Below are 21476 nucleotides of genomic sequence, written 5' to 3' on the forward strand. Positions count from 1 at the left end.
AAGCTGTCAGCCCTGTGCCAGGGCAGTTGTGACACGAGGAGGCTGAGGGCCACGAGCTCTGTTTGCACATCATCCCCCTGTGCCCCAGCCAGCTGTGGGCGCTGCAGGCGGTCGTTAACGCAACCGGTTCTTCATCTTCTGCTCTGGAGAGCCAGGTTTTGCTCTGGGGTTTCAGGTTTGTCAGCACAGCTGTCACAGAGAGCCAGCAGGGACTGGCGGGGGCCAGCTGCTGCTCAAGGGTTAGTCGAGGTCTTGCTGTTGTGCCCATAGGGTGCAGTGCTGCAGCCTTGTGCTTTGGTTTGGGGAAGACCTTCAGGAAGGTCATTGCAGGCAGTGAGACAAAGGGGGTTTGTGAATAGCAAAGTGAATGGGGAGAAATGAGGCAGTTGTGTTAATGAGAGAGTAGTGAAGTGATGAAGTGATTAAATGAATAGAAATACAAGAAGAGACTACCAGAGGGACCAGGCCACCAGATACCACATGAAGTTCATTGCTGCTGGATGCAAAGCAACATGCACAGGAGGGAAGCTGCTGGTGGTGCAGTGCTGTGATCTAATGCCAGCTGACTCCACTGAGAAACGATTCTTCCTCGAGTTCCCTTATGACAATACAGCAGCAGACCAAATGAAAGGGAAATGCAGTATTAAAATGGCAATGAGATGAGGTAGAGGAAATTAAATGACTGCAGGGGTTGGTGCAAGCTCGATGAGTGCTGTCTGTGATGTGGAACAGGAGAGCTTGGAGCTGCAGGCTGCCCATGGACAAGGAAGCCAGGAGAGTAAATAGATGAGATTTTGGGCAGTTTGGAAGGGAGGTGATTAAGAAGAGAGTTTTGTTGCCATGGTGGTTCACAGGCATAAGCAAGGCAAGATTTGTCATGGGCTTTGTTGTATGTTTTATTACCCCAAGGATAACTGGAGAAGTAAATTTGTTTTCACATAAGTAACTGCTTTTCCTGTTAAAACTACAAAAATCAAAGCTAAATACAAGCTGACAAATGCATTTAGTAAAGGACAAAATGTGTCTCTGGGTGGCATGAGCAATGCCAGCCAAATCCAGGAGCAGAGCTTGAGCTCAGGCCAGGCTTCCCTGGGGTGGGATCCCAGCCCACATTGGTGCTAGGGCTTCCACACTTCAGGGCAGCACTGAGGTCCCTGTAAGATCACAGAGGGCTTCCTCGACCTCTTCTGGCTGGCATTTGGATGCCCAGAGAGGTGCTCAGCACTTTCCAGCTCTCTCATACTCTTAGGACCACATTCCCAACCGCTCAGATCCTTGGGATGAGCTCCTCCAACACCCCAAGAGCCTTTGCATCAGCAGCAGCGTGCATCCCTCTCTCCAGCAGCATGGGGCACATCGCGCTGAGCTCGGCTCTGCTGCAGGTTTCTCTGGGGTCACTGATGGAAAATCACCTCTTGCAGCCATGGGCTGAGGTTTCTGCCTCCGGCTGCGGCACCTCTTATGCTGGAGGGAGCAGTTTGTTACCAGGAAAGCCACAGGCCTTGCAAGGAGGCAGCTTCACACCACTGCCCCCAGCTCCTGCCCTGGGACACGCTGCACAACCATACCTGGACGTGCTCCTTGGTGCAAGGTGATGGAGTCGTGCTCCTTGGTGCAACGTGATGGAGTCAAACTCCTTGGTGTCAGATGATGCTGCAAGGAGGAACTTGGTTGTGAGAGCAACCGCTGCTGTGTCCAGGAGGCACCTTCAGACCCTTGTCCAGCCTCAGCCTCTGAGTCCTAGAGTCTGCTCCTGCTCTCACGTGCCGCCCATCCCTCCCTTTTACCCACCCCAGAGCCCATGCAGTGACCTCGGTGCCTTGAGTGCCCTCAGGGAGCTTTCCGTGTGCCGCAGTCCCCAAGGGGCACCGGCAGCTGAGCAGTGTGAGTGAAGAAGAGAAAGCCCCGCTCTCTGTGTGTGTGTGCACGTAACAGGAAGCAGCAGCAGCCGCAGCCTCTGCTCCAGCTCCTTGCACCCCTCACACCGCAGCACTGCTGGGAGCACCCAGCCCTAGAGCAGAGGGACCAGGGCAGAACAAGGGGATCCCGCAAGGGCAGGGGCTGCCCTGCACAAGGGGGATCCACTGTGCAAGAGGGACCCTGCGATTGCAACCGGGGAGCCTGAGGACCCACCACGCAGAGAGAGCTGAGCCCAGCCCTGACAGCTCCTGCAGAATGGTGACAGCGAGAGCCAGGTAAGTGGGGCTCACCCCAACTGAGGCCAGCAGCAGGTCTGTGGTCTCAGTCAGTGGAGGGTTTGGGTCACACAGAACTTCGGCTGCCCCTCTCCATGGCCAGGGAACCAAGGGTGGCAGAGCTGTGTTCCCCATAGCCCCTGAGCTCCCATGGGAGCTGGTACAGGGAGCCTCACACCCTGCAGACACCGGGCAAGAGTGGTGACAGCACATAGAGGGTGGGCATGGTCAGGGATGGGGATGTAGATGCCCCATCCTGGGCAGGCTCCTGCTGTCCCCACCAGTCCTCATAGCACTTGATGGGGCTGCCCACCAGGCTCAGCCCAGCCCAAAGCCGTGCCCTGGGGCACGGGGTTGGTGCCTGCAGCCCATGAGCATCCCTACACGGCCGCACCGCGGTCCAGCCTGGGGCCTCTCTTTCCCCCCCAGCCGGCAGCAGCCGAGGGCCGGGGGCTGAGCCACGGGATGGGGAGCGGGCCCAGCCGGGAGAGGCCGCTCGGCATCACCGCAGCGGCCCCCGACACCGCGCAGCCCCCGCTGCCCGCACAGGCAGGTGAGTGCCCGCAGCTGCGGCACCCCCGTGTGCCCCTTCCTCCCCCCTCTGCGGGGACCTGGTGCCACCGGCGGAGCTCTGAGCCCCGTCACCGTCCCCACAGCCCCCGATGGCGTCCAGGCCCTGGCTCTCTGCGACTTCCCCTCCGGCCCCGGGGCCATCCTGAGGATGGGGGAGCAGCTCCGCGTCCTCTCCGAGTAAGTCCCTGATCCCAGTGAGTGCTCCCAGCCAGGCACCGGGCCCTGGCGGTGGCACCGCGCTGGGGTCCCCTCCCCGCAGCCTCAGCCCCTCAGGATGGCTCAACCCCTTCCCTGCAGGGATGGGGACTGGTGGCTGGTGGCATCGGAGGTGTCCGGTAAGGAATGCCACATCCCCAGCAGCTGCGTGGCCAGGATCAGGCACAGGTAAGGGTGGGCGCTAAGGGTCGTGGCCCCATTGCAGAGAGCCCGGCCACAGCCCTGAGCCCAAACCCCGGCCGCTGCCCCCGTTTCTGTCCCTGTGACACGGGGCAGCGCTGGGGCTCGGGGGGTGTCCCCAGGACCCGCTCTGCTGTGCCCCGAGCTGTCCCCTCCGGGCCTGGGGCGCCGGGAGAGGCTGTGCCAGCGCCGCTGCCCTGCAGGTGGCTGTACGAGGGCATCAGCAGGCAGAAGGCGGAGGAGCTGCTGCTCCGGCCGGGCAACCGCAGCGGGTCCTTCCTCATACGGGAGAGCCAGACCAGGCGAGGTGAGACCCGCGGCCCCGGGCCCTGTCCCCGCTCCCTGCCGTCCCCCCTGGGGCCGATCCCCCTCCATCCCATCGCTCACTCCCGGGCTGCAGTTTCCCGGTGCTGCTGCTCCCTGCTTTGTGCTGAGCCTCTGCCGTGGAGCCTCAGAACCCAAAACCACCGGGAGGCTTCCTGCGGCCTCTGCTGAGCTGAGGGGTGGAAAGGCTCAGCCCCTGCAGTGACACAGGGCCCCATCGCAATGGGGTGCTGAGGGAACCCCACAGGAGATCCCAATGGGTGGCACGAGGCCGAGGCCTCACAGCGGGGGCCATGGGGCTGGGGACAGCCAGCGGCGAAGACCCTGGCCGTGGAACTCTAGCACCTGATGCTGAGGGTGTGCGGTCATCCATGTCCTGGCACTCCCGCAGCCCATCGCGGAGGTGCTCATGGCATGGGGCTGGCACAGGGGTGCTCACACCCATGGGGTGCTGCTGCCCCCCCCCCCCTCGGGGGGCAATGACCCCCAGTGCAGGGGGTCCCTGCCTCATCCCAGCCTCGTGCCCCGGCCCCGCAGGCTGCTTCTCGCTGTCGGTGCGGCGCTGCGAGCGGGGCTGCTGGGCCGCCGTGACCCATTACCGCATCCACCGCCTGGACAACGGCTGGCTCTACATCGCGCCCCGCCTCACCTTCCCCAGCCTGCACGGCCTCGTGGAGCACTACTCCGGTACGGCCCCGCCGCCCGGCTCCGTGCGTGCCCCGCAGGGAGGGAGGGAGGGCGGCCGGTGCCCCACTTGCACTGGGGGGCAGATGGGAGGGGGTGACCCTGTGACAGCAGCGGCTCCCTGCAGAGGTCGGGGAGGGGCTGTGCTGCGCCCTCGGCGAGCCCTGCTCCACTGCCGGGCCGCGGGTGGCTCCTGCTGCCGCCGCGCCCGCTGCCGTGAGGAAGCCATCGCTCATCTGGGACAAGATGGACAGGTAGGGACGGGGAGGGGGGGGCTGCCCCGCGCCCCGACAGCACCCGGGCTCTGTGGGCTGCCCAGTGACCGCGCTCCCACAGCTCCCTCCTGTTGGACACCGCGGGCCCCCCCGAGGACTCCCCCGTGAGCCTGGGCCTGCGCGAATCCCTCAGCTCCTACCTGCTGCTGGCGGGGGCGGCCATCCCCGAGGAGGGCGCTGAGGGGAAGGGGCCCAAGGGCTGCTGAGGGCAGGGCCCGCCCGGCCACAGCCCCATGGCTTCGGCCATGGCTGCTCGTCGGTGCTGCGGGAGACGGGAGCCGCGGCAGGGGAGAGCTGAGGCCAAGGTGGGGACCGACCGGTACCGATGCCGGAGGAAGGGGCTGCCCAAAGGCCCGCGCTCCCCACAGCCGGGCGCTTTGGGACGTGAAGTCTGAGCAGCCCCAGTCTCTCCCCCCATGGCGCTGGGTGAAGCGGAGGCCGGACACAAGAGGAGCCGCTTCACAGAGGCCACGTCCGCACTCCCACAGCAGCAGGGAAATGGGATGCAAATGGCCCAAAGCCTGGCCCGGGGTGGGAACGGACCCCTCGAGGTCACGCACAAACTGATGTGGGGTGAGGTGGCTGCAGGACAGGGCCTGTGAGGGAACCCTCCTGCTCTCCCCCAGCCCTAAACTCACCCCTGTGCCTATGGGACCGGCCACAGCAGCAGCTGAGCTCTGACCCTGGTACCGCGGGGATTGCACTGGGCTCAAGGGCCATGAACCAGGATCCTGCTGGAAACGCAGCAACCCCCATTTATCACATCTTCATTAAAGGGCATCTCGTTCACACGGAGGGGGTGTGAGTAAATCGTGAACTGCAGCTGCAGCCACGGGGCTGGTTTCACCCTCCATGCCCTGGGGGGGGTTTTGCTTCTGCTGCCAGCTCCCCACACGGGGGGAGCCACCGCTCAGGTCACCGAGGACAAATGAGCCCTAGAGCCTGGAAACGTTTATCGACACAAGTGCTGTTCTAGGAGCAACGGGAAACGGGTCCGTGCAGGACGAGGTGACCCGAACAGGCACAGTGCAAATCCTTGTGTGCGGCACCACCGGGCTAGAGGGGACCTAAACCAGCAGGCTCAGAGCACCACCAAGCCTCAGCCTTTGCATCCCTCACAGCACGGCCTGGGGAAGCGCCCACTGTTGCTGTTCATGCCATCCCCTCCTTCCTTTCCCTGCACTGGTGCCTCAGGACCCCCCTCCTCTGCAGGTTTCCTGCCCCGACATGCTCGGCTCTCCTCATTTTCATGTCTGACACACGGGCTCCTCCAGGCCCACCCTCGCTTGTCTCGTTTCCCTGCACGCAGCAGCCCGGAGCCTCACCCACCTGTGCAGCCGTCGGGCTCAGCGCCGGTGTCTCAGCTGCACAGGGTACAGGTTGGGTTTGTCCCTCAGCCCTGACCTGGTTCCACAGCCACTTGAGCCGCTGCTGTCGCAGGGCTTTCCCTTCATTTTTGCCCTTATCCACCCCATTGTGTAAAAGATCAGCTCTTGGGCCTCCTTCCTCCTCCTCCAGCCTGGATCCATCCACAGCGGTGTAGAAGCATCCTTGGTGCTTCTGCATCAATGGTTCTGCCTCAGACTGGAGGGTGCTGCTGGGGGTGCCCAGCCCCACGTGGCACCATCCCCACTCCAGCCACCCACCCTTGAACACTGCAGCCCATTACCATCATCAGCACAAAGCCTGAAGTCGAAGCAGGATTTGAGGCTGTGCCCAGCACTGGAGAGCTTTATCCCCAGCTTCCTCTGCAGCGACAAGTATTTCATGCAGGTGTGCAACCCTGCCATACACAGCTGTGCTCTGCCACCTCACACCAAGCTGTTTGAGCATCCCTTCCACAAGATCAGCTACCAAGCATTTGCTGGGATCAAAGGGACTGCTGAAGGCATTCACATCTCCCTATGGAAACACCTTTCCACCTGAAAGGTGAACAGAAATGATGTTTATCTGTCATTTCAGAAACAAATGAAGTGCCAGCCTTCACGGCTCAGTTTGCAATGTTCACCTGACAGCACTCATCCTGATTCACTAGGTCCCAGGAACTGCACCTTTAGGCCTCCCATACTCTTGGAATGAGTGTCCTGGCTTCACACTTGAGCCCTGGTACCAGACTCGCACACCCCCAGTTCCAGGTGTGAGAGCTGCGCTGTTCTGGCTCCTACCTGCAACACTTGGTTGTTGTTGAGTCCTCTCTGACTGAGCTCAGCTACGAGAGCTGCTGCTCTCACTGACACTGAGTGCTCAGTGCAGCCCTCAGGCTGCTCACTGAAACAGGCACACAAATCAGGTCAGGTTTTACACACCCAGGGTAACGTATTACATGTATTAGGATTTGGGAATAAAGTGTACAAGCTCTTCACTTAAAACAATATCCAACATACACCAACAGAGTTTACCTACTGAGAATATCTGAGATGTGGAAAACAATCATTCCCATACTTTAGGAACAGTTAGCATCTCCATTCCTGTCGAACTGCAGTATTTACATTTCAACGCTATGTGAAAAACAGTCCAAACCCGATTTTATTGGCTCATCATTAATTGAAAGAAAGACTTCACTAAGACTTAACCAACAAAAACCTATTTATTTATTCCAAACACCAAGATACAGAAGTTTTCAAGTTTCGCAAATATTGCTCCAAAGCAAAGTTCTATGTACAGCGCCCTCGGTTCTAATAGTGCATAAACAAAGACAAATATATTCATGTATCCACAGTGCAATGTTTGCTCATTTCATCAAGGCTCCACGTTGCATTCACTTACCAGTGATTTAAATAAAAAGTGACCTGCCAGACCAAACCGTGGGTCCAGACTAAGAAACACCAATGTGGAAACTTGCAAGAACAGGGACAAAAATGAATCCAGGCAGAGCACAATAAAGCATCTTTCCTGAACATGAGGAAAGCTATTCTAGTTTAAATAAATAGTTTCAGTCTTTAGCTACAAGGGCTCCCCCAGCTCTACCCACCAAGTCTCCAGTATTTGCCAGCTGATACCCCCATCAGAACCACCTCTTCTTCCAAATCTTAGGTCCTGCCCTGAGCAAAAAGAAACTGGCAAAGTAAAAGCCTACAATGGACACACAAAAAGCGATGGCTTGGGAAGGAGAAGTTCTGCTCTGGAGTGAAAAGTCTGCTCAGGGATTGAACTGCTTTTGTGCCCTCTAAGCACAGCTGATGTGTTAACACCACAGCTACGCTCTGCGAGATGCCCGGTGGAAGTGCTTGCTTTCATTTCAACCAGGGAACACCCTCCTGGCCCACCTCACCTGAAAACACCCCAAAACCTTCACCGTGTCTGGTGTGCTCCTTCTGATGCTGTCCTGGTTGTCCTGTTACTGCCGCCTGTTCTAGAGCTACACAGTACACACGAATCCAGGTATCAGTCACAGGAAGGAGACAAGGTGTAAGCACTGGGCTCATCTTCGGGGAGCAAAGTGATACTTAAATATCAGGTAAGCTTTATTTCAATTGTGTTACAGAAAAATAACTATTTTTCTGCTGTATATGTGTTGTATTCACTATAGACCAACTAGGACTATAAAACCGCGACACAAATTATCCCCTCAAATGAATCTTGGCACCAAAGCCTCAGTTACTACCTAGAGTAGCCTAATTATTTTGATTTCTAAAGGAAATAAAATATTCACTGGGTAGATACCCTTATCTCCTACAATAATAGTGGATATTTCACGCTTACATTATTTGCTGTATACAAACATTACAGATTCATGTCCAAAATTAGTAATTCCTACAGTTATGGGCCTTTCAATTACAACTGTGTTTGAGCTTTCCCCTTTGGTGGTACCACCACACACAAGATCAAGGTAACAAATCCAGCTCTTTAAGGACACCCTCTCTCTGCAGAAACAGCTTTCCCACACTCCACACTGAACTTCTCAGCAACGTTTGGGAAGGGAAACTAAAGTCACAGCCGGTATTTATGGAGCTATGATCTGCAGCTGAAAGACATTTCCAATACTTACAACACACCACCGTTTCATAGGGATAACGCGACCGGACCAGAAGCAGCATTTTCACCTTGCTCTCACAAAGGAACACAAGCCAGAAAATTCAAACTTAAGGTATAAAAAGGGACTTGGTGAACATACACTGTGTAAGGTAATAACCCACTCACTGCCTGCGAGGCCAGTACCTCATGCATAGATCTCGAGGCTTTATTTACACAATATAAAACTGATTCCCAAAACCACACATTCAGAGTAGAGTCCTTACAATGGACACGTTCAGAGGACTGAAAAGAAGTCGACATTTCAAAACAGAACCGGAATGGCAATTATTAACACATGGCTAGAAAACGACACAACATCCACCACAGACCTTGCGAAGTCTGGGATGCCGAGCGCATCTATCCGGGGCGGCATTTCCCACTGCCACAACCAGGGTGTCACTGCTTCAGGAGGCACAGCGTGGCCATGGTTAAGAGCTCAAGAATGCACATCCACACAACGTTAAGGGGTGTCTCCCCAGTACCAAGTCATGTGATAGTGACAGGATAAATATGGAAAACAATCATTTATTCTGAAAGTGAGTGCAATCCACCTGTGACCTTCTGCTACATTATTTAACGTAATAGAAGTGGGGGTTAGGCCACTGTTACCTGCAAACCTCCATGTAACACGTGACAGTTAAGAGCTGGACATTCATACCTACTAAGTCTGAAAACTGTTATAACATTTCCTAATGATTAAATACTGTGTGCTATTATGCATAAACCAGAAGGAATAAAACATGACACAAGTCACTTAAACTATGCAAAGTTATTTACAACCTCTGTCAACTAAACATTTTTGGCTCTTAGAACTCTGTTCTTCAGTGGCACAATTTTTAGTCAATTTAAGGATGAAAAAGTCTACCGTTTAACTGAGCAACTTGTAAAGGAGTGAGAATTTAAGTGTAATTTACCAACACCCAACCTCTGAAGACAACAGCATGACCTCTTCGGTATCGTTACAATGGCCAAATACACCCGAAATAACCTTTTAGCTGTTCTTTGAACAGCGCTTCTTCACAAATCCCTGAAGTCAATCTGCATCTCATGCAACCAGCATGCTCATTTCATTTAAATATACAGAGCTGTTCACATCAGATGCTCCAACTTCGCACTCAGTAACAGTCTCCAACATCTTCTAGTCTCATGTTGAGCAGCAGAGTGCAATCTGTTGCACTTTGCCTAGGTCCGTTATAAGCTGCTTTATGCAACGTTTGAGCTGAGGGAGTCGAGCCAGTGGTTCTGGTGGTTCCAGCTCGCCTGTGTAATCCAGCCAGCTCTCCAAAACTGCAAAGAAAACCAGAAGTGTCACTACTGCAGTGCTCAGTGAACAGGTCACCTGAAGTCACAAAGCAGGAATTCATTACATCTTCTGTGAAGAGCAGTGGGCAATAGTTTTACCATGTGGTATTTCAGAAACCCCAGCTCCTCATGCCAACCTTTGCAAATAGCGTTTGATACATGACAAACAATTCAGAGGGGGGTTTCTGATGTTCCTAGGAAAAAGCAGGGAAGGAAAACTCATGACTAGATAGTGTGAAATCTGGTGCTAAACCTCCTCTGATGCATATCAGTTCCACCGCAAGGACACTGCGGTACAGGAAGCTTATACCATGAGATTACCTTTGAGATCAGCATTAGATGCAACTGAAGATCCTAAAAGGACAGGACTATTCTAATGAAAGAACTTTGCTATCAATAGACTATAATGGGCAAAGACAGAAAGAACTGGGTAACAGAAAATGAGGATGAAATCCAAAGGCACAAAAAGAACTGACTACCACACAAAGAAAATGAATTCCTGATCGAAAGCTTCTCAGTTGGAAACAAGAACCAGCAATACAACTGACCAGAAGTCAACTCAGGCCACACTGTACCAGAACCTTTTTCTGTGCAGTTCTGCTCAGTTTTAATTTGATCTTTCTTTTGAAATCCACACCACCACCCCCATACCAGTCCTGGCTGTTTGCTCTCAGTAAACGCAGTAATCGGACAAAGCAACGCTCACCTTTTTGTAGGGCTGCAGAAGTAAAACTCAGGTTAACATGTTCTGAATGAGTCATTCATCACAAGTTCGTTTTTGAAACAGGAAAGTGTCACCTACCATCTAGCTCCTTCTCAATGAAATCCATCCTGTGGATGACTTCATCTTGCAGAGATTCCACGTGAGCTAAAAGATTCAGCTGCCACTGCAGCTGCGAGTTCACAACTCCTTCTTTGTCTTTTTCCAGCAATTTCATTTCAATTGCTTCCTCTGGAGAGCCTTTCTTAGAGACAGACTCTCTTACCTAGCAGGAACACACACATTAATGTTTGTTACTGTGAAACACAAGTGGGAAACCAGCCTGTCTGGGTCCTTACAGTTACTCAAGCTAATTGCTCAACTGATCTTAGGCTAATGGAGTACAGAGACACAGAGAAGAGATCATACACGAACGTTAAGGCAGTTTGGGCAAATGGGTCTAAATACAGACATATTTTTACATGTATTTTGCCAAGATCTATTCTTTGCACTTCACAGGTATCTGATTTTCAAGAGAAAACATAAATCCATGTAGCTAGCTCCCTGCCGAAGTCCAGCCCTTCACCTGTGCATCCTTGGGAACACTGAAGCCATTTGTAACACGACAGTAATCAAGTAAAGAGCAAATGACTTTGCAGTCAGAAGGGATTTTTCCTGAAGGAATATAATCTCAATTCTACTACAGCTTTCAGCGAAGCATCTAGAAAAAAAACATCACCACCCCTTATAAAACTTGACTACACTGTCACAGTGTTGATTCTACCCCCCTACTTTTGTCATCATTCTGCTGAAACACAACAAATGCTCCTAGAAGACTGAAGAACTGAAATACACATCTTTCTGGGAAACACACTGCAATCCCAACTGATTTGATAGAGAAGTGAAAAAACCCCAGACGTTTCACCTTACACATGCATGAAATAAAAGCCAAACAACCTTTTCATCTAAAGAAGGGAGGCTGGTATTTCCCAGAGGCTTTCATTTTAATTTGTATTGGCAACTTACATTTAACAGCATAGAAAAGAGTTAAACACAAATAAATAAACTAAATACTGCTAAGAAGTGTTGAGGTCTTCACTTTGCCAGGCAAACACATCTTTAACACAGAGACGGTTACTTTAATACAGATACCTTAGAGTAATTGTGTTTGGATTCATTCTCCATCTTGCATATTTCTCGGTCCAGATTCCAGCCAAACCTCTCTGACAGGGCATCGTCCCCGTTTTCCCGTATTCTATTTACTCCATCATCCATGGCTGAACCTCTTGTTTCCACAACCAGCCTCTGCTCTATCGCAGGGTAATAGGCTCGAGGCTTCTGGTAACAGTGTTCACTTGTAATGTACGATTCCTCCACAGAAGGAATGGTTGAGGGTTTCTCAACTGTCCCATTCCAAGTTCTATAACTTGCTGTCTCCTCTTTGCAGCAGTTTTCCTCAATGTGAATGATGTGTTTTGTATGAATCTTCTCATCCACCGTGATGTGCTTCCACGGATGACACCAAAGCTTCAGGTCAGGATGCTCTTTATTTCTGTTCAAACATAAAGGAAGTAAACCCCCCGAATTTAAACGTCAAAGTGATGACACAAACTATCCTTTCCACAGAGGAAAGAGAAGTGTTTCAAGTACTGCCAGTGACCCTACTGCATCACCGCAGGTTAAATGGAAGGGGAAAAGTGCTTAAGTACATTGGAAGCACTAAAAGCTTTGCTTTCCAAACACCTCCTGCTGTGTAATTTATCAACTAGCATATTACAAATACGGAATTCAATCAGTTTAAAACTGCTGGATTTGTGTTAGAAATGTTTACAGTTGTCAGAACCCCACGGTGAGTTTAAACAGGAAAAGATGCAGAAAACTCAATTTCTACAATCCTTGCAGAATACGTTATTTTTTCCATCTATATTTGTAGTAATCTTTGCATAGGAATGAACTGCTACACGTGGCTGAAGGTGCAACTGCTCTTCCATTAAAACATTATGCTGAACAAAAAGATTTGCTTTCTGCAGGAAAAGCTCTGATTTAGAATTACTGGAATGGAGAAGGCAAGCATTACAATAATGCTGTCATAGGTTATACACCCATCATTCTTGTTACTTACATCTATTTAGGTGCTTTAGGAGAAGCTGCTGCTACTAGTTTTCTCCCTCTTCCCTTCATACTTTCCCAACCCTTCTATATACAAGTCAATTTACACCCTTCAACACATTTACATAGTTTTTAAGCAGACAAGTCCTTTTCCCAGGTCATGTTAACAAGCCGAACTATGTTGTTATATATCCACAAAGAAGCACAAAAGTCCAAATTTCCAGTTATTTTTCTACTATTTGAAATCTGATTCACATCGAGAACATGCCAACTGATACTTAAACACTGCTTACTGTAATATGCTCATCTTCAGCTGCAGTCCATGCAGTACTTCTATCACTCTCTGTACATCGCCAAGAAGCTGGTGAGTGGCTACAATCTTCTTGGCATTCTGGTGGGAATAGTTTTCTTCCAAAAACGCTAAGCCATGCATGTGACCATTACTTAACCACTCCTTCTCATACCAGTACTTTAAGCTGGACCTCTGACCTAAAGCAACAGTAATGAGTGTGTCAAAATGAAGCATTCATTATGGTATGTTAACATTAATAGCAGCAATTCTGATTATCTCCAAGTCTTCCAACAGCTTATTTGTTCTTACCAATAGTACCAATAAAGACCCTGTAATAGCAGACAAAACCCTGAAGACATGAAAAACTTGTAAAGTGGGAAGTGAGATAACCTCAGTCAAAAATCTCTGCCCAACTGTAAGAGCATTCAGATCCCAAATTCCATCAGGACAACCACAACAGGTAACTGCAGCTGATGCACAGGAAAAAAGTGTATTTTTAGCAGGTTATCAGTGTCTAGTAACCATGGTTATAACTAAGGCTACAGATTAAATAGAGCTCTCTACAGACAGAAAATGCAGCAAAAGGCAGTGAACATCCCTTCCCCACTGGCCTTGTTTTTAAGCATCATACATGCATTAGCACAGCCATTTACAAGTAAATTTTAAAGGAATCAATGATGAGGTTCTGATGGAGAACTTGCCTAAACTGGGCTATTAATAATGCAAATTCTAGCTTAAAAGTTTGGAATATCAACAACAGCTGAAATTATGTTAAATGTGGTAAGTGCATCAGTATAAATAACTTAAAAAGCCAAACAAAATGATATTATTAGAAACAGTGGAGTTGAGATGCATGCTAAGCTGCAAACACACAAACATGTAAGCATAGCATGTATTCCTTGCTATTAAAATACAAGCTACACAAATCAGTAAGTTAAGCTAGAGAAGAGTTAGTAGTTTTAAACCCCCCCAAAAAAAACAAAGCAGAGATGACAATGCAAATATGTACATGAACGGAAATTGTCTTAAAATGCCTTGTGATTAGGCACAGAGATCCCATTTTCTCATCATTAATGAACATGGACTGAAGCCCGGACCTCATCTGTTTCCATATTCAGCAAAGCTTTATAATTCATTGAGTAGGAAGCCAGAAAAGATGCCCACAACTGTAATTTTGTGTTAGATGGACTAAGACATTTTAAAATCCATAATTAAGGGTAGAGAATGTGCTGCTTAATCAACTCTGACTGCATTACCCATTACCATTACAAGTAATGCAGTCAGACAGGTAAGAGCCACTGCTGCTGAGAGCCTGGGAGCCTCTTGCTAACTTAAAGAACTCCTAAGCCTGGTCTTGCTGGAGGAAAGCTGCATTCACACCCCATAAGATGTGCCGACGGGGAGTTTTTGCTTAAGTTTCCTGAGTGCTTCTAAATTCATTTTCCATAGCCAGACAGTACAATCCTTATTAGTGGTATACACATGACAGATGGTCACCACACTTAAAACGTTCACTTCTATTCCTGTGCAGCTGCAATTCCACAATATTGACTCATGCAGAGTCACATAAATTAAACTTTCTGTGTCTATCACTCAACTTCTATTACCTGGAATGACAGGCACAGCTAGGGGAGCAAGAAGTTTAATCTTTGCAATATGTAGATAAAGTTACTGCACATAAAAGAAAGCTCTGTAACCTGAAATGTCTGTACCTGGAGGATCTTGGCAAATATAGCAGGTATATTTCTCAGGTATATTATCTTCCAGTAAACCCATACAGACTCCATGCTGCCAGCACAGACACTCTTCACACTGTTTAAAGTCAAGAAGTGCACATCAACAGAAATGAAGCCTACAGGTGCTCAGCAAGATTACCTCAAGTAAAAGACACATCACCCCCACATTTTAAGACAAAAAGGTATATTAATACCCACCCCCTTTTCCAGCTACAAGCAAATACATTAAAGAATCAGACTACAGTAAAATTCAAACCCTTCCCACAGATTTTCACATGAATTCCTGGAGAATGACAACAATTACCAAGTAGAAGGAGAGATGCTGAAAAAATGTTCCCTTTGGAGATGAAAATCTTTCACACATAATCAGGACAGAAAACAGTATGCAATCAAGCTTGCTTAAGAAAATATATCAAGTATTCTGAATGAAAAGGTTTCCCCTTCAAACAGTAGATCACATTCCATTATAAAACTGAAGGGATATTTATGTCACACCAGATTAGCCAGTATTACCCTTTACCGACATTTGTATCTCTAACATCTTACCTATTTCAAAGGTACATCTAACATCAAACCAAAATGCAGAAGCACTTGCACTAGCTTTAAAATTTCTGACATCCTACCAAGTGTGGGCAATCATACTTGCCAGGACTGAACATAACTTAAATAGCACAGTTCTGCTATTTAAAGATGCAATCATTGTACTTAAAGCCGTACTGGTTTTAAGCAGGAAAAACTATCCACATGTTCTGTTTCAGTCACTTTCTCCCCTTTCACAAGGAGGCAAAACTTCAGCTGTAGCCTAAAGACTGCTGAAACATGGCGTGAATCTCCACTGAAGAACATCCAAGCCAATTCTGATTTAAACTGTGGTGTCATTCAGAATTACTATTTTCATAAGCAGTTGAGACAACAGAGCACAACCTTTGCTTCTTGAAGCATAAGCCAAAAGCTTACTGCAAAAATCTTGTCAATATTGGCAAAGTCTTCAAAATGAGCTAAACCAAAGAGCAACTGCAGCAATCCCAGATGCTGCTCTTCACTGACCTACAGAGATGCCAACTTAGTCAACATCTGTGTTGAACACTACTTACGGCACTTTCAGTACTGCTGCTTTTATCTGCAGTCTTGCCTCAAGCTAGGAGGGACAGAAAGGGACCACCAGTTTTTGAACACATCACTGTATTAAATTAGTGGTCTACGTGTGGAGGAAACAGAAGTGCTGGGAACAGAGGATGTGTAAGGTCAGAGAGAAGATTTCTGTAAGATGGGACTAACAATGTTTTGCCTTACAAAATGGGTAAACAGTCCTAAAGCAGTTAAGTTGCTCTAAAAACAGGCTGAGAGACCATCCACCTTTCACAAAGTGATCAGTAGGAGCCAGAAAAAGGTGTCCTTAAACAAAGGAAACAGTAAGAAAAATATGCTAAAGATAAGAAGGGAGCTCCTGAACACTTGAGACACACTTGCATCCTATCTTCCTGCCATATGGCAGAGCTACACTTTGGGATTTTCCAGGCAAATTTGCCCAGAACTCTAATGAAGCACCCCAACTGTTTTTATTTTACTCAACTGCTATTTAAATATCCATCCCATCAGGGCACGGGTCCTTCCTTTTATCTGCATGTCCCACTTCACAGCCTGGCTGGCCAGGCAACTGCTCTGGACGCACGCTACATAGGTGCTGCCCCCTGCCCAAGCAGTAATAGGGAGATTCAAAGCAAAGCCAATATAAAATTTGAAGAGGAAAACCATGCAGAGTTGTGCAGTAACATCTAAATTGACGTAAAAAGGAAATAACCAAACTCAATGGGCATTTATTTAAACACCTTTTCACCCTCCAGAACAAAAATACCCCAAGTTTATTCACATCCATCACCTCCGAGGATGCCAAATCCAGCCCCGGAATTCTCTAACAAGCCCACACATTGAGCAAAATTACTATCTTTAGGAAGAGAGGACAAGTCTAAAAGCAAGTTCTTTAGTGAAGACGCTTCCAAATTTGAGTTTCCAAGTGTCAAATTAAAGTCTGAGTAGGAAACAGGGGAGAAATCTTACAAAGTTATGATAACTACACAGGATTCTCATGCTATAGTCAAAAGGGAAGTGTCAATCTCAGCACTACACCTTTGGAAAGCTGAAAATAGGCTCCCCTCATCATAATTCCATGTTATCTTTGCATTAAAGCTCTATACTCAACTAGTTAACTCAGGCATTTCTACACCAACAACAGAAGAGATTGTTCAACACATTTCCCCCCAAAACCACAGCCTGACAGGAAGGTGTGGGGGGAGCACAGCATATGGCACCTTAAGCAAACTATATGCCCATCCTACACCCCCCTCTGCCCCTAGATATTGTTACCAGCTCCTTGATCCCCACTTCCTATTGCTTCAGTCCCCATAATGAATGCAGGTACTTACCATGCTGCTGAGCTGCATCTCTTTGCCAGAGAGAATAACCTGCTCTCCTAGGCAATTCTTTTATAACACAGCCAAAGCCTTTAAAACTTTGCAATACACTCAAAAAAAACCCCAATCCCCAAACTAGATCAACCCAGAAAACCCATCTCAGAAGCAGCCCACGAAACCTTATGTGAAAGCTATCCATAGACTATGTCCTCAGCTAGCTGACAGCTCTCTGCATTCTGCAGTCACAAACTAGTGCTGAGCCTACTTCTGCCAGAAAATTATACTACAGCCTGTATCTGTGTTTTACATTGATCCATCTCCCCTGAGGGCAGCCACCTCCTTTATCCCCAACTGTCAGGCTCCTGTTCCTCCTCTGCACTCTGATGTTATTCAGCCACTGCCCATCACTGCACCCTTTCCTACTAATGCACAAGGTATCTTTCACCCTGCATGTGTAGCAAAATGCAAATCCAGAAGCGAGTAGCCAACTGTCAATGACTTGTATAGAATTGGCCCTTTCCCCTTACTTTCCTTCAATTAAAAACCCACACTGTATTAAAAAGCAAAGGTCTCTACTTATCATTGCAGCTGCTCAAGCTGACAGGTTACCTTAGACAAAAAATTCCTATTTCAGAGGACAGAGGCAGTTTATTTCATGTACAGACTGTACCTACGCGTGTTTCCTGACATCTTCTACTGCATTCACCAAAATGGGAATTCACCCTCCACGTCATACCTGAATCATGAAGTCATTTTCTTCTTTTACTTCACAAACACAGCGAACAATCTCAGAATCGCTTTCTTCAACTTCTTCATCAGGATTCGTGGTGACATCAACGTCCTGACTGCAGTCATCGTCGCTCCACAGCAAGCTCTCCAGAGATGACTCACTCAGGGTGTCATCCTCTGTACCAAAAAAAGAAGTTAGGTAAAATCCCAAGTAATGACAAAACCCCCAAGCAAGTCTCACGATTTCACCCCGAGTACGCAGACAGACATTTCTAAAAGCACAAGTTCCCCATCTGATTTAAGGAACACTGCAATGTTACTACATCATATGATGAACTTTAATGCTAAAGTTACTACTATGTATAATGAAGTTTTATATTCTTAATAGTTCCTTCAAAATATTCCAACTTAACAGCTTCAGTCATTAACACTGTACTCTCGACACAGTGCCTCAAACCAAAGACAAAAAGTCTCTTAAGACAAGTAAGTGTAATAAAACCCCATTATATAAATTAGAACAGGATTCATAGTAGTTCCTGCAATCTGTATAGAACTGTGGCTTGGTACTCTAAGACTAGAGCTCCCAGAAAGAGATAAGAGGGTTCTGTGCTATGAACCATTCTGACTCACAAAGTAATGACTCCATTCGAGAAACGTTCAGAGTCCAACACAGAATTTAATCCTGCTTCAGAAATGATTATGTTCATTAGCCTCCTGTTGAAGACACACTTATCAGTTCAGGGGCAGTGCAGGTATTCTTTAAGAATGCTCCCATAGCACTTAATGCTTTAAGTGGATTGAATAAAACTGCCAGGAAAATCTTGTCCCGAACAGCATGCTAAATTGAGATGCTCACCTCAATACTAATGCAATGTATTCCTTGGGGGTAGGATGGGAGGGTCAGAGGGAGAAGGCAAGGATTTTAATTATGTGCAAAATACTCTAATGAGGTGGAATAGAGTAAATTTAGTCGCTCTGAAACAGACTGTGGTCTCTCACCTATGTTGGGTAAGAACTATTTTGATCACTTAGGCCCCAGAACAGCACTGCAGGTACAAACTCAGTCATGTGCGAAGACGTCTCTTCTCAAATTTAAGGGCCTGAGAACCCACTGTATTAGTTCATTTCCAGGTTTAAAGCTTTATTCCATCTCTGAGATAGGACACTCCTCAAGTATTCTGGAAGCAACAGCGCTTCCATTCTACTACACAAGCTATACTATTGCTTACACCAGATCTTGTTTATCTGGGCCCTGCTGTTCTTATTAATACGAGCTCTGCAGATGCAAAAAGCAGTTAAGAGAATTGCAAACAGGATGAAATAAAACCATTTCCAATACTTCTCACCTCTTTCAATGTCTACGAACTGATCAAAAGAATTCTGAGCAACTGATGGCCAAGTTACTAAACTGCAATACACACTATGGTCAATATATTCCATAACCAGAACTCATCAGACTTGCAGAACATGTTTTAAGACATTATCGCCATCTGCGCTTCAGTAGTTTTAAATGTTTCCTCTGTTCCCTGTGTGATGGAATTAACTGAAGTTAAATTTTTACACTTTGCCTAATTCCAAACAATAAAACAACTGTGTCAAAGCATAATCAAATGGTCACCAACAGTGCACGTCTACAACAAGGAATCAGTGAGGAACTTAAGGCTCCTGCACATAATCAAGCTGTCATATACTTCCCATTTCCTTCAAATTTGTGAGCTTTAATAACAGAAAGAACAAAATGTTTGTTTGCCTTTTTTTATTGTACCAGCTTGTGACAGTAACTACTGAAAACTCTGAAAGCTGGAACACAGCAGCCACGTTTTTATGAGCTCTGTTTATGAAGTACTATGAAGATACTAATAAAGAGCTTATCATCATCATGAAGCTCAGGAAGTCATTGTAACCATATATCATAGTGTACACAACTACATGTAACCACATCCAGTGGTGTCTCAAACACAGCACACATACTGCATAAAGCTTGCATAACCTCTGTTTTTAACTCTGAATTATTACTTCATTGAAACCTTTGAAATACTAAAAGTTTAATTACTAAACTTCGACCACAGCTATGATAGAGTAAATACAGGGCTGCAAAAAGGTGCAAAATGAGTCTGAGTCTGAAATAAGGGCAACAGTCTTAGAGTTTCTGTGAAGTCAAAGCAAAAAGCAGCAACATCAAGCTCTGGCAAAGGAACTGGGTTCAACTAGTTCGGGCAGGGGAAAGGAAACACACGGTCCTGCATAAGAACAGCCAGATGTACATCATGGGTATTGACTTCTGCGGACGTTAGTGCAGCTCACACATTTACTGGTAGTAACAGACAGAACCAGCAAACCAGAGGGGAGAGTCAGCTTACCGTTTCTTTTTGATCTTCCTCTGTGCTGCCCGGACCCAGAGCAGTGCAGCACTGTGCTTGTATGGGCAGATGATTTATTGGAAGGAACAGATTTGGTGACACCTGATTTTTCAGGAGAAAGCTCCTGTGAAACATCCGTGTTTTCCTCGCTGCCAGAGTAGTCTGCAAAATCGTAACAAGTGGTATTCTTAGAAATCTGGGGTCAAGAGAAGTTGAGAAAAGAGAAAACCAGCACCATGCACGGAGCAGGGATGTATAATTCCTTGTGACAGTTTCCACTTCACTATGCCAGGACTGCAGGACTTTGTTATGCTGCTGGAAGCTTTCTAGAGGCAATAAAGTTATTGTCTGAACCAGGAAAACCTTACACAGCTCTGTCATCCTTCACTGCTGATGTATGTGAGAGAGGCTGAAAAGGCTGGCTAAACCTAACTTCTTCAGGGTGAACATGCTTACAATGCATTACAGGCATCTCCACATAAGCACTGCTAGCTGGACACCTCTCCCTCGTATCCCACTATCATTCACATGGGCTACCACACACATCCCCTCAGATTACAAAGTGGGCAAAAAGCATCTCTTATTTTCTTAGTGTGTATATGGAACAGGATGCATGAGTGGAAAGAAGCCCAGTTAAGACCATGTGCAGAAAACACCTAGAACAGCTCCTCTGTGAAGCATGCATTCAGCACATCCTCGGTGTTGACACATCAAGGCTATGTGCAGTTATAAGCAGCACCATCCAATCAGTTGTCTGGAGAAAACCATCAAAGCTCCTGAAGAACCACAAGCAGCATCAAAAGAAGGGGGGCAAGCAGCATCTCAAAATCCAAGAGCAGGCGGACACGTAATAGTGGGTACTACCTGCAAATTATTTGTGCATCTACAAATGATACTATGCATATTATTGTCATATTTGAGGGCACCATACAATCAGAACCTCACTAAAATATTTGTTTCAGCACAATTCTGAGTCAGTCTGCCTATGGTTCCTTCTCCTGCTCTACTCTCTCATGACAGCTTGCCCTATTTCTTCACTGCAGCAAACAAAAATGCAATCCATCCTCTTTCCCATCTCGGGAACTCCTCCGTAAGAAGCTCTGGTTTAACAAATTATGCATGCTAGTTTGAAATGTGCTGCATTAATGATCCTAGACATCCATCAATGGCAGAGAAAGCTGCCACGCTTGATCTCTAAGCATTTCACTAGAGACATCTTCCAGAATCAACTGCCATCTCCAGAGGTGAAGAATCCAATCACCAGTAACACCTGGGCCTAGATATGAATTTCAAAGTGTAAAGTGCCCCGAGGAAAGCATTCCCAAGCCTCTGTAGATAAAATCAACAGTGAAGACGTGTTCCTACTACACCCCTAT

At 47.7% G+C, this 21476-nt stretch overlaps 2 protein-coding genes and 1 long non-coding RNA gene across 9 annotated transcripts in view; 1 reads left to right on the forward strand and 2 right to left on the reverse strand.

Annotated features, from left to right (window-relative positions):
* Positions 1–4679, forward strand: part of SLA2 (Src like adaptor 2) — a 142369-nt gene extending 137690 nt beyond the window's left edge. For 2 of the 4 annotated variants that reach the window (XM_062642095.1, XM_062642092.1), the window contains 7 exons: positions 2625–2748; positions 2852–2945; positions 3066–3152; positions 3368–3471; positions 4026–4175; positions 4300–4426; positions 4509–4679. In XM_062642095.1, coding sequence (XP_062498079.1) covers positions 2661–2748; positions 2852–2945; positions 3066–3152; positions 3368–3471; positions 4026–4175; positions 4300–4426; positions 4509–4653 — 795 coding nt within the window. In that variant the 5' untranslated portion in view covers positions 2625–2660 and the 3' untranslated portion in view covers positions 4654–4679. Of the gene's footprint in view, positions 1–2150; positions 2196–2315; positions 2749–2851; positions 2946–3065; positions 3153–3367; positions 3472–4025; positions 4176–4299; positions 4427–4508 lie in introns of those variants that run through there. The other 2 variants (XM_062642093.1, XM_062642094.1) reach the window with 2 other exon arrangements.
* On the reverse strand, positions 872–1596 carry LOC134175794 (uncharacterized). Its single transcript, XR_009969142.1, has 2 exons — positions 1244–1596; positions 872–1154 (listed from the first exon to the last, which is right to left on the reverse strand). It is a non-coding gene; the product is annotated as an uncharacterized LOC134175794 (long non-coding RNA).
* Positions 4680–7015: 2336 nt separating the features above from the next.
* PHF20 (PHD finger protein 20) overlaps positions 7016–21476 on the reverse strand; it is a 50982-nt gene continuing 36521 nt past the window's right edge. For 3 of the 4 annotated variants that reach the window (XM_062642073.1, XM_062642076.1, XM_062642074.1), the window contains 7 exons: positions 20101–20262; positions 17748–17917; positions 14577–14676; positions 12866–13061; positions 11616–12015; positions 10566–10749; positions 7016–9748 (listed from right to left, as the gene is read on the reverse strand). In XM_062642073.1, the coding sequence (XP_062498057.1) occupies positions 9606–9748; positions 10566–10749; positions 11616–12015; positions 12866–13061; positions 14577–14676; positions 17748–17917; positions 20101–20262 (1355 nt within the window). In that variant the 3' untranslated portion in view covers positions 7016–9605. The remainder of the gene's footprint in view (positions 9749–10565; positions 10750–11615; positions 12016–12865; positions 13062–14576; positions 14677–17747; positions 17918–20100; positions 20263–21476) is intronic. The other variant, XM_062642075.1, reaches the window with a different exon arrangement.

This window comes from Pezoporus occidentalis, unplaced genomic scaffold (assembly GCF_034315485.1).
Source record: "Pezoporus occidentalis ecotype Australia unplaced genomic scaffold, CSIRO_AGI_Poc_V1 ctg70, whole genome shotgun sequence".
NCBI classification, from domain to species: Eukaryota; Metazoa; Chordata; class Aves; order Psittaciformes; family Psittacidae; genus Pezoporus; species Pezoporus occidentalis.